Source organism: Physcomitrium patens, chromosome 14, assembly GCF_059467195.1.
Source record: "Physcomitrium patens ecotype Gransden chromosome 14, ASM5946719v1, whole genome shotgun sequence".
Lineage (NCBI taxonomy): Eukaryota > Viridiplantae > Streptophyta > Bryopsida > Funariales > Funariaceae > Physcomitrium > Physcomitrium patens.
The window spans coordinates 11,448,778-11,459,228 of NC_143423.1; the positions used below are offsets into that span (position 1 = coordinate 11,448,778).

At 44.9% G+C, this 10,451-nt stretch overlaps 2 protein-coding genes and 2 long non-coding RNA genes across 8 annotated transcripts; 2 read left to right on the forward strand and 2 right to left on the reverse strand.

The window, feature by feature from the left end:
- Nucleotides 1–616: 616 nt before the first annotated feature.
- Nucleotides 617–2,162, reverse strand: LOC112290945 (small ribosomal subunit protein uS2). Its single transcript, XM_024537810.3, has 4 exons — nt 1,998–2,162; nt 1,570–1,832; nt 1,231–1,428; nt 617–1,010 (listed from the first exon to the last, which is right to left on the reverse strand). Exons 1-4 carry the CDS (start codon nt 2,101–2,103, stop codon nt 699–701), a joined length of 879 nt encoding a protein of 292 aa, XP_024393578.1. The 5' UTR covers nt 2,104–2,162; the 3' UTR covers nt 617–698.
- A 1,874-nt stretch (nt 2,163–4,036) lies between these two features.
- On the forward strand, nt 4,037–7,354 carry LOC112291486 (uncharacterized). 5 transcript variants are annotated; one of them, XM_090255887.1, is made up of 7 exons: nt 4,037–4,171; nt 4,279–4,430; nt 4,669–4,785; nt 5,189–5,650; nt 6,279–6,354; nt 6,462–6,674; nt 6,845–7,354. In XM_090255887.1, exons 3-7 carry the CDS (start codon nt 4,730–4,732, stop codon nt 7,091–7,093), a joined length of 1,056 nt encoding a protein of 351 aa, XP_090112013.1. In that variant the 5' UTR covers nt 4,037–4,171; nt 4,279–4,430; nt 4,669–4,729; the 3' UTR covers nt 7,094–7,354. The 5 variants fall into 5 exon arrangements, with proteins under 5 accessions (XP_090112013.1, XP_024394732.1, XP_090112012.1 ...); XM_024538964.3 differs by having other exon boundaries at nt 4,279–4,424; XM_090255886.1 differs by having other exon boundaries at nt 4,060–4,171; nt 4,292–4,424.
- Nucleotides 7,355–7,495: 141 nt separating this feature from the next.
- LOC149987853 (uncharacterized) lies at nt 7,496–9,130 on the forward strand. The gene is made up of 3 exons (XR_016506377.1): nt 7,496–8,148; nt 8,277–8,643; nt 8,729–9,130. It is a non-coding gene; the product is annotated as an uncharacterized LOC149987853 (long non-coding RNA).
- LOC149987854 (uncharacterized) lies at nt 9,106–10,234 on the reverse strand. Its single transcript, XR_016506378.1, has 2 exons — nt 9,601–10,234; nt 9,106–9,466 (listed from the first exon to the last, which is right to left on the reverse strand). It is a non-coding gene; the product is annotated as an uncharacterized LOC149987854 (long non-coding RNA).
- Nucleotides 10,235–10,451: the final 217 nt, after the last annotated feature.

A 10,451-nucleotide genomic window follows, 5' to 3' on the forward strand; every position in this document is an offset into this window, starting at 1 on the left:
CAGTCGCTCACGCATGGTACTCACGTGCCTTGCTTACTCGTTGAAACCTGCTACGTCATTGAGTAGAAACTTGGAGCTTGAATTTGCAACTTCAGCACAATGGTCCACACATACGATACCAACATCAGATCGCGGGCGTACCTTTCTGAAAGAGAATCCCACATCCTGAACCGACCATGAACAAATCCAGCCAACCAATCCATCCACGAAGCAACCTTCGAACAACTAGAGACGCCAGGGAAGACTTTCAAATCCAGAAATCAAAAAAACGTGTAGCATTCCCAACCCATTCAACATTTCGAAAAACAATCAGTTTCGATAAATATTCACGCCAAAAATGCTGACCGATGCGTCATACAATTCACATTGTGCACAAATCCGACAATCACGCATTGAGTTATCAACTCCTGACCCATTCCTTGGGCGGAGGCTTTACAAGCTACACTCTTAACACCTTGACACTTACCACCACCACACCCACCACCTACCGTGCTCCAAAACTCATTGCATGGTCCCAACTGCCCCACCCCATCAAGGACCGCTTTCACCAATTCACGATACCACACCCCTCCCACGTCACATCACAACCACGCTCGTGCCCTCCCAAATCTCCATGTTTGCGCAAAATTATAGATTTAAAGTGTATGTTCACACAAATACAATCTCATCAATCGAGCCGTCCCTCTCTTAAATTCTATCTAAGCGGCAGGTTCCCACCCAGCGGGTGCGACGGGAGCCTCAGCAGGCGCGGCGGGATCCCAACCTGCGGGAGCAACTGGCGCAGCAGCGGCTCCCACGTCCCAACCAGCTGGAGCCCCTGCGGGCACTGCACCAGCTGCTGCATCCGTCTCCCATTGCCCGGCCTCAGCGGCCTCGGGACCCCACTGGGCATCCCCTCCCAAAGCAAGCGTCGGCGCCGCGTATTCAACTGCAGCGAACTCAGCTGCTCCTCCCTCCTCTTCCTCGCGGTCCTTACCTTCATCGGGCTCCCTGTAGAAGAACAGGTCAACCTGTACCGCACACCCGACCCCCCCAAACTCGCACAATCAGCCCCCCCTCGCCACCAACTATCACCCAGACCCGCTCTCCGCTCCTCCCAATTCTCATACGCCCTCACACACCACCCAACCTATCCCCATGCATTACCCGCCACGTCCACCACATTCACATCCCAACCCCTCCCACCGCGCAATCCCCCCCCCCACCAATCTCCCAAACCGCCACACTCACCATCACGTCCCATGGGTGCGCGGCGCTGATCGTGCCTCGCATCTGCAACACCATGCGGGCCAGCAGCCAGAACAGAGCACCGATGCTGTGCTTGCCCTTGTTGTTCGCCGGAATCGCGATATCCACGTACTTCATCGGAGAGTCCGTATCACAGAACGCGATCACGGGAATGTTCCCCAGAGCTGCCTCCATGATGGGCTGCCAAACATAACACAACACAATACAACTCATCGTCACACACCGCCCCACTTCTCCACCTTATCCATTCCTCACCCCCTCCAGCCCTAAAACAACCCCCTCTGCTCCCACCATCCATCGTCTCCCACCTCAGTCACTCACCTGGTGATCAGTGCGGGGGTCCGTCAAAATTAGCAGCCTGGGCTCGCTGAACGTGTTCTGCAGCTGATTCGTAAACGTACCGGGCGTGTGCCTTCCCGCGATGGCCTGGCATCCCGTATACTGCGCGAATTTCAGCACCGCGCGCTGCCCGTACGGCCTCGCGGACTGGACGATGATGTCCTGGGGGTTCTCGATGGCAGCAATCACCCTCGCGGCCAGCTCCAGCTTTTCGTAGGTCTTGCCCACATTGATGATGAAAATACCTGCCCACACAAAATAAAAAACGACGTCACTACCCTCGTCAACAGCCCACTATCACAAACCACTTCCCTCCGAACCAAACCCCCGCGCCCTCGCACCAAAAACGAACACTTGCACAAGCACCTAACCAAACCCCAACGGGCCACAGGAGGAAAAACCCTAATTACCATCAGAGCGGCGCTTCCAGACGTAGCGCTCCATCTGGAAGTCGCAGTTCTTGGTGCCTAGGTGCACGTCGGCAGCCAGCATCATCTGCACATCGCTCTCCTTCATGGTGAAGTCCAGCAGGGAACCAAAGCTGGTATCACAGACGTCCGAACGCTGGAATTGGCGCTGCGAAAAGGACCAACAAATGTGCCGAGGCGAGCCTCTACACACCTCCGGAGCAAGACGACAAAGCTGGAACCCTAAAGATAAAGAGACGGAGGCGCCAGGTGTCTTTTACGTTCGCTACTTCGATTTCCTGTTCCTTTCGTGTGCGTTGCTAAGGGCCTTCGTCTCAAGTTGCAGTCTTCCGGGACGTCGTGCCCATGATGGTGGGTCTTCGTCGCTGTTTGCCTCGTGTGGTTGGTGTTCTTCTTTCCTCCGTGTAGGACGGAAGAGGCTTCACAGTTCTCGCCTCACAGTTCCTTTCCATCCCCATGCACTCGGCCTCGGTCCTATGACTTTCTTCCCTTCGTTTCTGCTTGGGTTTGGGATTATTTGTTTATCCGTTTCTTTTTCTTGTTCTTCTCTCTTTTCCTCTCCCACTGTTCCTGTGGGTGTGTTCTTGGAAGTCTCTCCCTTTCTTCAGTATGTTTCTGTTTTGTTGTGTTTTATTTTGTGTATTTTTACTATGCAGGCGTGCAAGGTGAGTTGCAATGTGAGGCTAGGCTTTTAACATCTCTTTTGACGGACTAAAATTGATCACAAGTTTTCCTGTGGAAATGCTTGAATTTTTTCAACTGTTGAGTCTTGTTTTTTACTTTGTGGTTATTCTTGTAGATCAACCACTTTTGTGAGATGTACTTATATTAAACACAAACTTAAATCTACTTTTATCAACAGATCCTAATTATTTTTTAGAACCATTGAAAATTTGTTTTCATAGCCTATGTTGCCTTTGAAACCAAACCTATAGATACCAAAACTGCATTAACATTTATTCTTCTCTCCCTCTATTCTACTTTGGATTTAAATAATTAAAATCAATATACTTTTTGCCTAAATCTTATCATACTCTATAGACTATTTTTATATTTGTTCCATTGAAAAAAATCAATGCAGTGAAGCATTATATTATGTTTTAACATTTTTTTCATGATCTCAACTTTTATACTCTTGAGGTATTTTCTTGTAGACAACTTTATATTTCATCAATGTCTACTTACGAATATATATTTGATATTTCACTATTAAATATAACTTAAATATTATTTCATTTTTAAATATAAATTTTATGCGACATTATTTTGCTTTATAATCTTATATTTTTTTAACCGTTTTTTTATCATGAAATTGCTTTTGATACGACACTTTTTTTCCAAATTGCTTATTTAGCACTGACTTCATGCATTTCAAGCCAAAGCCTAGTTGAAATTGTTTTGTCTATTAATCCTAGATTTTAGTATATATTTTTTTGACAATGTAGATAACAATGCTAATGTTGCAACTATCAGTTTTCTTGGTGTGGTAAGCATTTGTAAGCAAAATTTTCTTATATTGATTTGAATCTTTAAAGTTGATATGAGAATCTAATTGTAAAGGATATTGATTTGTATTCTTTTAAAGAAAATAATCATAATTCTGAAATTTTGAAAACTGTTATCTATAGAATTTAAGTTCTTACAATGAAGTATCAAACAATTATCTACAAATCAAAATTTCCAAGATATTGAACAGCAAAATGCATTTTAAGATACATTTATAAACTCTTAGACAAGATCATAACGACATACTACAGACCCAGAGACTCCTATCACAGAGCACTATATTGATACCCGGTTCAGCTCCGAAACACCAGAGACATGATACTGATCCGACATCAACACATGGTAAGAACGGCACTCAAACTCGGGTGGGCCCAGACGACGGACGGATGGCGACGACAGACGTCGGGAACTCAACGAGAAATCGAATCGTCGCATCACGTCCCCTGCATCGTACAGGGGCCCACAAGGACCTCCAGAGGAGTAGTACGTTATACTGCAGTCAGACACGAGCCGTGAACCTGGACAGATTAATACCGTATCATTGAGCCAGATGCTTGTATGTGGCCGCGGAGATCGAAGATAGAGCGCGACCACTGCCCTAGTCAATTACTGTGATAACTGTGCCAGGATTCGGGGGCCTGGTATTTGATGTGAGTTCATGGAGTAAAGACCTTCAGTTCCTTGCATTCGTTTTTGCAGCGGGGGTTCTGAGAGCGGCGTGCTCGTATAGCAGTATCTGAGTTCGTGTGCTTGCTAGGTGTGGATGACAGGTAGTCGTGTGAGGCCGTGAAGGTTTTAAGGGTGGGAGTTTATCATTTTGTATCCCGCGTGACGAGGGTGAAGCGGAGAAGATTAGGGGGAATTGTCTGTGCCGGAGAGCAGCACGCAGGGTTTTTGATCGAGGTGATGGTCGGTGGACTTCCTGAACCTGGAAATTTGTGAGGGTAGTTGTGTTTTGTTTGTGCTTTGGATGGGTCGATGTTAGGAGATATTGTTTGAATGGTAGTTGATGATATTCACACATGTGCAACGCATGTTAGATATGTGTGCCAGGGGATGTCAATGGCCATGGTTCATGTTGGAGAAGGCGATGGCTGCGTTGTTAACATTCGTGGACGTGTGCATGGCTTGTCTGTTTGTCTCTTAGACCCGAGGGCTGAGGAAATCTGAAGAAATCTTGATTCAAAGCAGAAACCAATTGCCGAACAATGTGTCACGGTTTATTTGAAGAGCGGGCAAGGATATCCGTGCCCGAACCTCTTCGGTGAGTCGCTGCTCACACATATTTGAGTTCTGTGGGTTGTGGAATGTTGGTGCTAGCTTTTGTAACCCTGCAAAAATTCGGACACTGCTTGTTGGAAGTTTTTTGGACGAGCTTGCTTCTTTGGGTAGTCTCTGCATGTGAGTACAGTCTCTTGAAATGGAACGACAGTTCGAAGGAATTTGAAGGGGTAATTGATGCGCCATCTTTCGATTCCTGAAACTCCGCTAGCACTAAAACTCCATTTCTAGGCGTATGTTTCGATGTCTTTTGTTCGCATACCTTGTTGTGGCCAGAGCTGCTGTAGTCATCATAGGAGAGGCCGGGGCTATTTGGAGCCTGTGGTTTGTGCATACTTGAGGAGTCTCTGATATCGTTTCTGGCTGTACCTCGCGTTCACTATCAGGGGGGTTTTGTACGAGGATCAGCCCGAGTACGAGAGATATGTCGATGATTACCCAAGCGTGTATGGCAGTAGCAGCGACTCGATGCCGCCAGATTCGCCGGATTTGTCGGACGATGTGTTGGCTGGTATAAATATCGACTATTCCACAATTGTGAAGAAGTCTGATGCCGAGAAGACCAAAGACATCGGATCTGATGCGCTGCCGTTGACTGGATCCCTTTCAACATGGTTTGATTGCATCCAGGATGACGTTTGCATAGTAACCGAGGGAGCACCAACCAAGTCTGGTTATTTTGCTGCTAAATCATCATCATCTCAAGATGCTTTACGCCTGGTCGAGGCTGCACCAGAAAGCAGGAAAGCTTTTAAGACGGCTGCTGCGAAAGATCAGAGCTACTCACAACATGTCTCCAAGATGGATGATGAGGCGCCTGTTTTAATCGACGAGAAAAGAAAGAGGAGGTGTGTTAAAAAGTTCTTGTCTCCATTAGATTCTTAACGGTGTGTGTTTCAGAGCATGTCATGAAAAACTTGAAGACCACCTTTGTCTCGACTATCACGGACACATCCCTTTCAATACCAAGAACTGCCAACTTCTGCTCAATCATTATTACTTCAGGTTTGTGGAAAGGAAATATTTGAACTGCTTGGTATAGTGAGGCACAGGTAGTACTAGTTTCACCGAACGATTGGTCTCGCACCCATTACTTATGGTAGTTTTGCGAGTGTCGTCAACGATTAATGGCGATCGGGAATAAGCCTCCCGCTTAGCATAAGTTTTGGCATTGGGTTACTGTCTCTTTGGTGACAAAGGTGGAGGCGAATGCTACTTATCATGCTCACTTCTTGAGCAGTGCTCCATGTGAATTTTCAAAGATGTGGGTAAACACATCCACTTGGAGCTTGGAAGAAGGTATTGTGTGCTAGAGATCAATACTTGTGACACTTTGCTTTTATAGGAGTGATCACAGCAAGGATTTTGTCGTCTTTCGGTGTACTCCAGTAGGGGCAGGTAGTACGCTCTTTCATGCGAGTGGTGTCCCATTAATGGAGTGGTGACTTAGCCTTTTGAGTGGCGGTTTTGGTGCAGGATGTCCTCAAATCGTGCGTCAGCACAACGGTCAAGACAAAGAAAGCAGGAGCGTCTGGACGAGCTCGAAATTTTGGTAAGGTCCTTAAAAACCTATTTGCCATGTCGGTAAGTGGTTTCAAGTCTTTTGTCAGAACTTACTGACTCGCCTGCCACTCATTTGTTACCTCCTTTTCCATGCAGACTGCTCAATTACGTTTGGAGAACGCCACTCTATCCCGTAGGTTAAAGATAGCCGAGCAGCTCGCCAAGAAACTCGAGCTCGAGAAGAATGAATTGGCTGTCAAAGTGGAGGAGTTAATGAAAGAACTCGATTCTGCCCGACATCCACGTGCTCAGGCAGATTCTGGGGAACTCAGTGAAGGCAAAGATGTAAACTCTGGCATCTGTCACATGGTCAGTCACCACTTCTGCTGTACAAGATCTAAGCGTAATGCATGTGTCAAGTTCAATCAGATGCTTAAATTTCTCTTTTCGTACCTCTACGCACTGACCATGAGGCAACGCATCGAATTGATAAGCATTCTATTTTTTTTGAATATATGTGAATGTCAATATGTGATCAGGTTGATGGAGGGCTGATTTCCCCAGACGCTTGCATAAAACTTGAAATATCTTCCAAGGGCAGCCCTCCGACTGCTTCAACATTCGGTGCGAAGAAGCGAAACTTCTCCTGCATAGACATGTCACGTGGCTTCTTTCAGGAGCTCTACGACGAAATTGACTCGGACCAGTTCGACGCTAGCATTAGTGGTGTTCCAGTTCTCCTTCAAGAGCAGTGGTATGGGTCCTTCACGGAGTGTTTGAACGCGTAACTCTGTCTCTGACAGAAAACTGAAGTGTAACGATTGAAGGTTGGAGTTTGTCTGCCGAAGATGTTATGATACATCTTACATCTGAACTGATTACTTGCCATGATTTCCATCCGTCATGTCCCTAACGTATGGATACCTTGAAGGCAGATTTGGTAAGGTTTTTAGGGTCCTGGAAATGTATTGGGAGAAACTGAATTGTTTTAAACGTTTGAAAGATAATAAACATTCTTGCATCACTGGGATGTGTTGTTGCTTCATCAATCAGTTTCTTTCTCTTTGCAAGCTGTTGTGAATAGAATGATGCTAGCTCCCATGTGTAAACGGGAGGATTGGTGTTTCAAACATCATGTTACACTCATGATTCTGCGTCTTCAGCATTTGAAAATCAATCGTGCACCCAGATGTTATCCATCATGAGTAATTTGTCGTTCTGGCCCGTTTGAAATTAAGTTTCTCACTTTCTTTTCTTCCTTTTTCCTTTTGCCCTCTCCTCCTCTCCCTCTCTCGATCTTATCTTCCAAGTCGAAGATGCAGGTGTACGTGTAGCACGAACTTTTCAAATCCTTCATTGTCTCTCCTTCAGAATTGTCAAGCATGGGTGGGCAGAATGAATTGTCAACATTATTTAATCTTTGAACTTATTTGCATTCTACTGTAAGTGTTGGCTTCTGAATGGTGAAAGTTTTTCCAAAGAATGTCATGACGTGAAGAATCGATCAATTGCATGTTGCTATATTATGATGCATTCGCTGCATTCAGGAGGTGGAAAGAGTGGAGTCTGTTGAGGGTTTGGGTTAGGGTGTGGCATTTTAGAAAAAGTCCTCAAGAATGTAGGGGGTTTCAATGAGATTGAAATCTAGCTGTTTTGAACTCAGAAACGCACAAAAATCTCCAATCTTGCTGTCAATAAATTTCGCCAAAAAAGGCAGTGAAATAAGCTTCCTCTAATTGACCTTCGAATATTATGGCTGCTGTTGCTGCACAAGACCTTGCCAACGTAACGTCAAGCCAAATGTTGAAAGAAATTACTATCCCTAAGTGAGGACAGAGTGGTGGTAATTCGCATACATCTTTAATTGATTAGTCCTTTCTTCTTCGAGATTCCTGCACCCTTGTAGATAATGGATCTAGCGGTTTCTTTTTTTATAACCTAATCATACAGTTCCACTCATAATTCTCGCAGGCATGGGTTGGTCTCCTAAGTGAGCCTCATCGAACCGCGTTCAGACATTCCACATCAGGGAACATATAAATGTGTCGGTTCCACAATTGTTGCTGACTCATCACAAATCGACAAAACGCGATCATAAACAAATACATCAAATGACAGTTGCCCAAGTGCCGACAAAGTTACGATACGTAGTCATCGACGATGACTTGTAGTATCCTCTATATATGAAAAGGTTCGGTTGGAATCGATATTTGCAAGAACTGCACTAACATTCGCAAGCTTAGGACAGCAAAGTGGATAAAATCGAACAAGAATCCAGCGGAGTGGCAGGACATGTATGAATTCAGAACCTCAAAGTCTGCAACTTATCTTGGTCAAGGTGGGTACCCTATTTCACTTAATTTCTGTCCCAGTCTTTGCTGTCAGACTGTCGATATGAACTGATCTGAGGTTAAACTAAACAGTTGGGTTGTACACTTTCACTTGTCCTGGTGGAAAACATGAGAATTCGCAGGTTTTGCGGTCTTTAATGTGGGCTGTCGGTGTTGGGGACGCTTGGTCATCCTCAGCATTGCGCAATGCGAAGTGAGCAGTACGTCTTGTTGTAACAGTTCTTCAAACGTCAATCGCTAGTCTTCGGCTGCTGCTTTGACCTTGAAATTATCGCAAACAGTAATAGGTATGTGGGCTGGAATGGGGCTGAATCCAGCGCAACATGCGTACTGGTGGGCATTGGACGGGTTGCAAAAATGCCTCAGTGAAAGTCTCCGTGTTGAAAAGACATCTCGGGCATGAATATTTAAATGTAAAACGTTCTGCGTGCTCGCTGCAGTAAGCACAGTTTCATTTTTCATTTTCTTTATTTATTCCATTCTTGTTTCTATTAAGAAAAGTTACGAAAGTCTGATCCCCGTAAGCATTCAATTCTCCAGGAAAACGAACACACAACCACCTCTTCCTACTTACCCTCTGTTCTACTTCTACATAATAATCATCCCCTGCACACAGTAGTTGCAGACGATTATCACTCAGATACTAACCCTAAGTTTTTCAATTCGTCAGAACAGATTATGCCACATAATTTTGTTTCGTCCTGACAGGAAACGCATCATTTGATAACCTTGAACCTCTTCCTGCCATAACCGACGCTTGATTCCAGAATTTTTCATCTCCCATATCGATTGTCTAAGAGCACGCAAATGCTACAAATAATTGCGGGCCAAGAGTTAGTAGCGAGATCGGTGGCTCACATCTCAAATCAGCATCAATTATTGTCAATCATGTGCACCCATTCATTCAGCAGCAAAGCACGTTCCGACCGGTTTAGGATATTAACTCATATATAAACAGTGTAGAATTCAGTGCATATCTATTTATAGTATCATTGTAAATAATGACCAGAATACAGGCTTAATCCTGCCGCAGGTGGTGCAACCTGAAACGTTGCAACCCCTTCGCAGGGAGTCAATGCTCCTGTATTCTATCCACAAACTGCAAGTTGGTTATTAATCCTAACTGCATTTCAATACACCCTCTAACCAAAACGTGGTGAAGTGGCGTTTCTCCTCCAAGCAGGCCAAGCATCGGGATGTGGTTGAGGAAATAATTCAAAAGAACATAACACAAAAGCTATCATTTTACTGTGATACACAAAAGCCAAACAGTGAGCATCAAGCAGTGCTAGTATAAGTACAGAGAAGCACAGGATGAGATCCACTTCTCTCCAAGATAAGTGGATCTGAGGTCAGGTATCCGTAGATCTAGGTAATAACGTAAGTAGGAGGATGATGGAGCAGGGATGAACGTCCCAACACCCTCCCTCACTGCGAAATCGTCCATGATGGACGATATCGAAAAGAAAGTTGTGCGGCAAAGGCTGTAAAACCTGAAGCAGAGTAGACATCTGGAGAAATGGAAATCTTGAAGCTGGTGTTTTTATTTTTGTTGATGGCGATGACGAGTGTTCTCTTACAGACGGCAAAGTAGACTTTTCACGTCTTTTGTTGATTGATGGTGGTTACTTTTGCGATCATACCCTCGAATGTGAACACAACAAGTAGAAGTGAGCAAACTTTTGTTAGGCGTTGAGGGTGGATCTGAAGGTTCTTCATGTGACACTCCTTTCAATTGTGTTGTTGATAAATTACTTGTTTCTTTCGAGGTTGTAGGGCTTGTTAAGTAGAAATG

What these genes read in the sequence shown, in the direction of transcription:
- LOC112290945 (XM_024537810.3), bottom strand. Translation starts at nt 2,103, where the DNA reads ATGAAGGAGAGCGATGTGCAGATGATGCTGGCTGCCGACGTGCACCTA. An exon ending in CTGGAAGCGCCGCTCTGATG is followed by an intron (nt 1,833 to 1,997) that starts GTAATTAGGGTT and finishes TTGTGTGGGCAG; the next exon opens with GTATTTTCATCATCAATGTG. An exon ending in ACCCCCGCACTGATCACCAG is followed by an intron (nt 1,429 to 1,569) that starts GTGAGTGACTGA and finishes TATGTTTGGCAG; the next exon opens with CCCATCATGGAGGCAGCTCT.
- LOC112291486 (XM_090255887.1), top strand. Translation starts at nt 4,730, where the DNA reads ATGTGTCACGGTTTATTTGAAGAGCGGGCAAGGATATCCGTGCCCGAA. An exon ending in TCCGTGCCCGAACCTCTTCG is followed by an intron (nt 4,786 to 5,188) that starts GTGAGTCGCTGC and finishes GTTCACTATCAG; the next exon opens with GGGGGTTTTGTACGAGGATC. An exon ending in ACTCTGGCATCTGTCACATG is followed by an intron (nt 6,675 to 6,844) that starts GTCAGTCACCAC and finishes ATATGTGATCAG; the next exon opens with GTTGATGGAGGGCTGATTTC.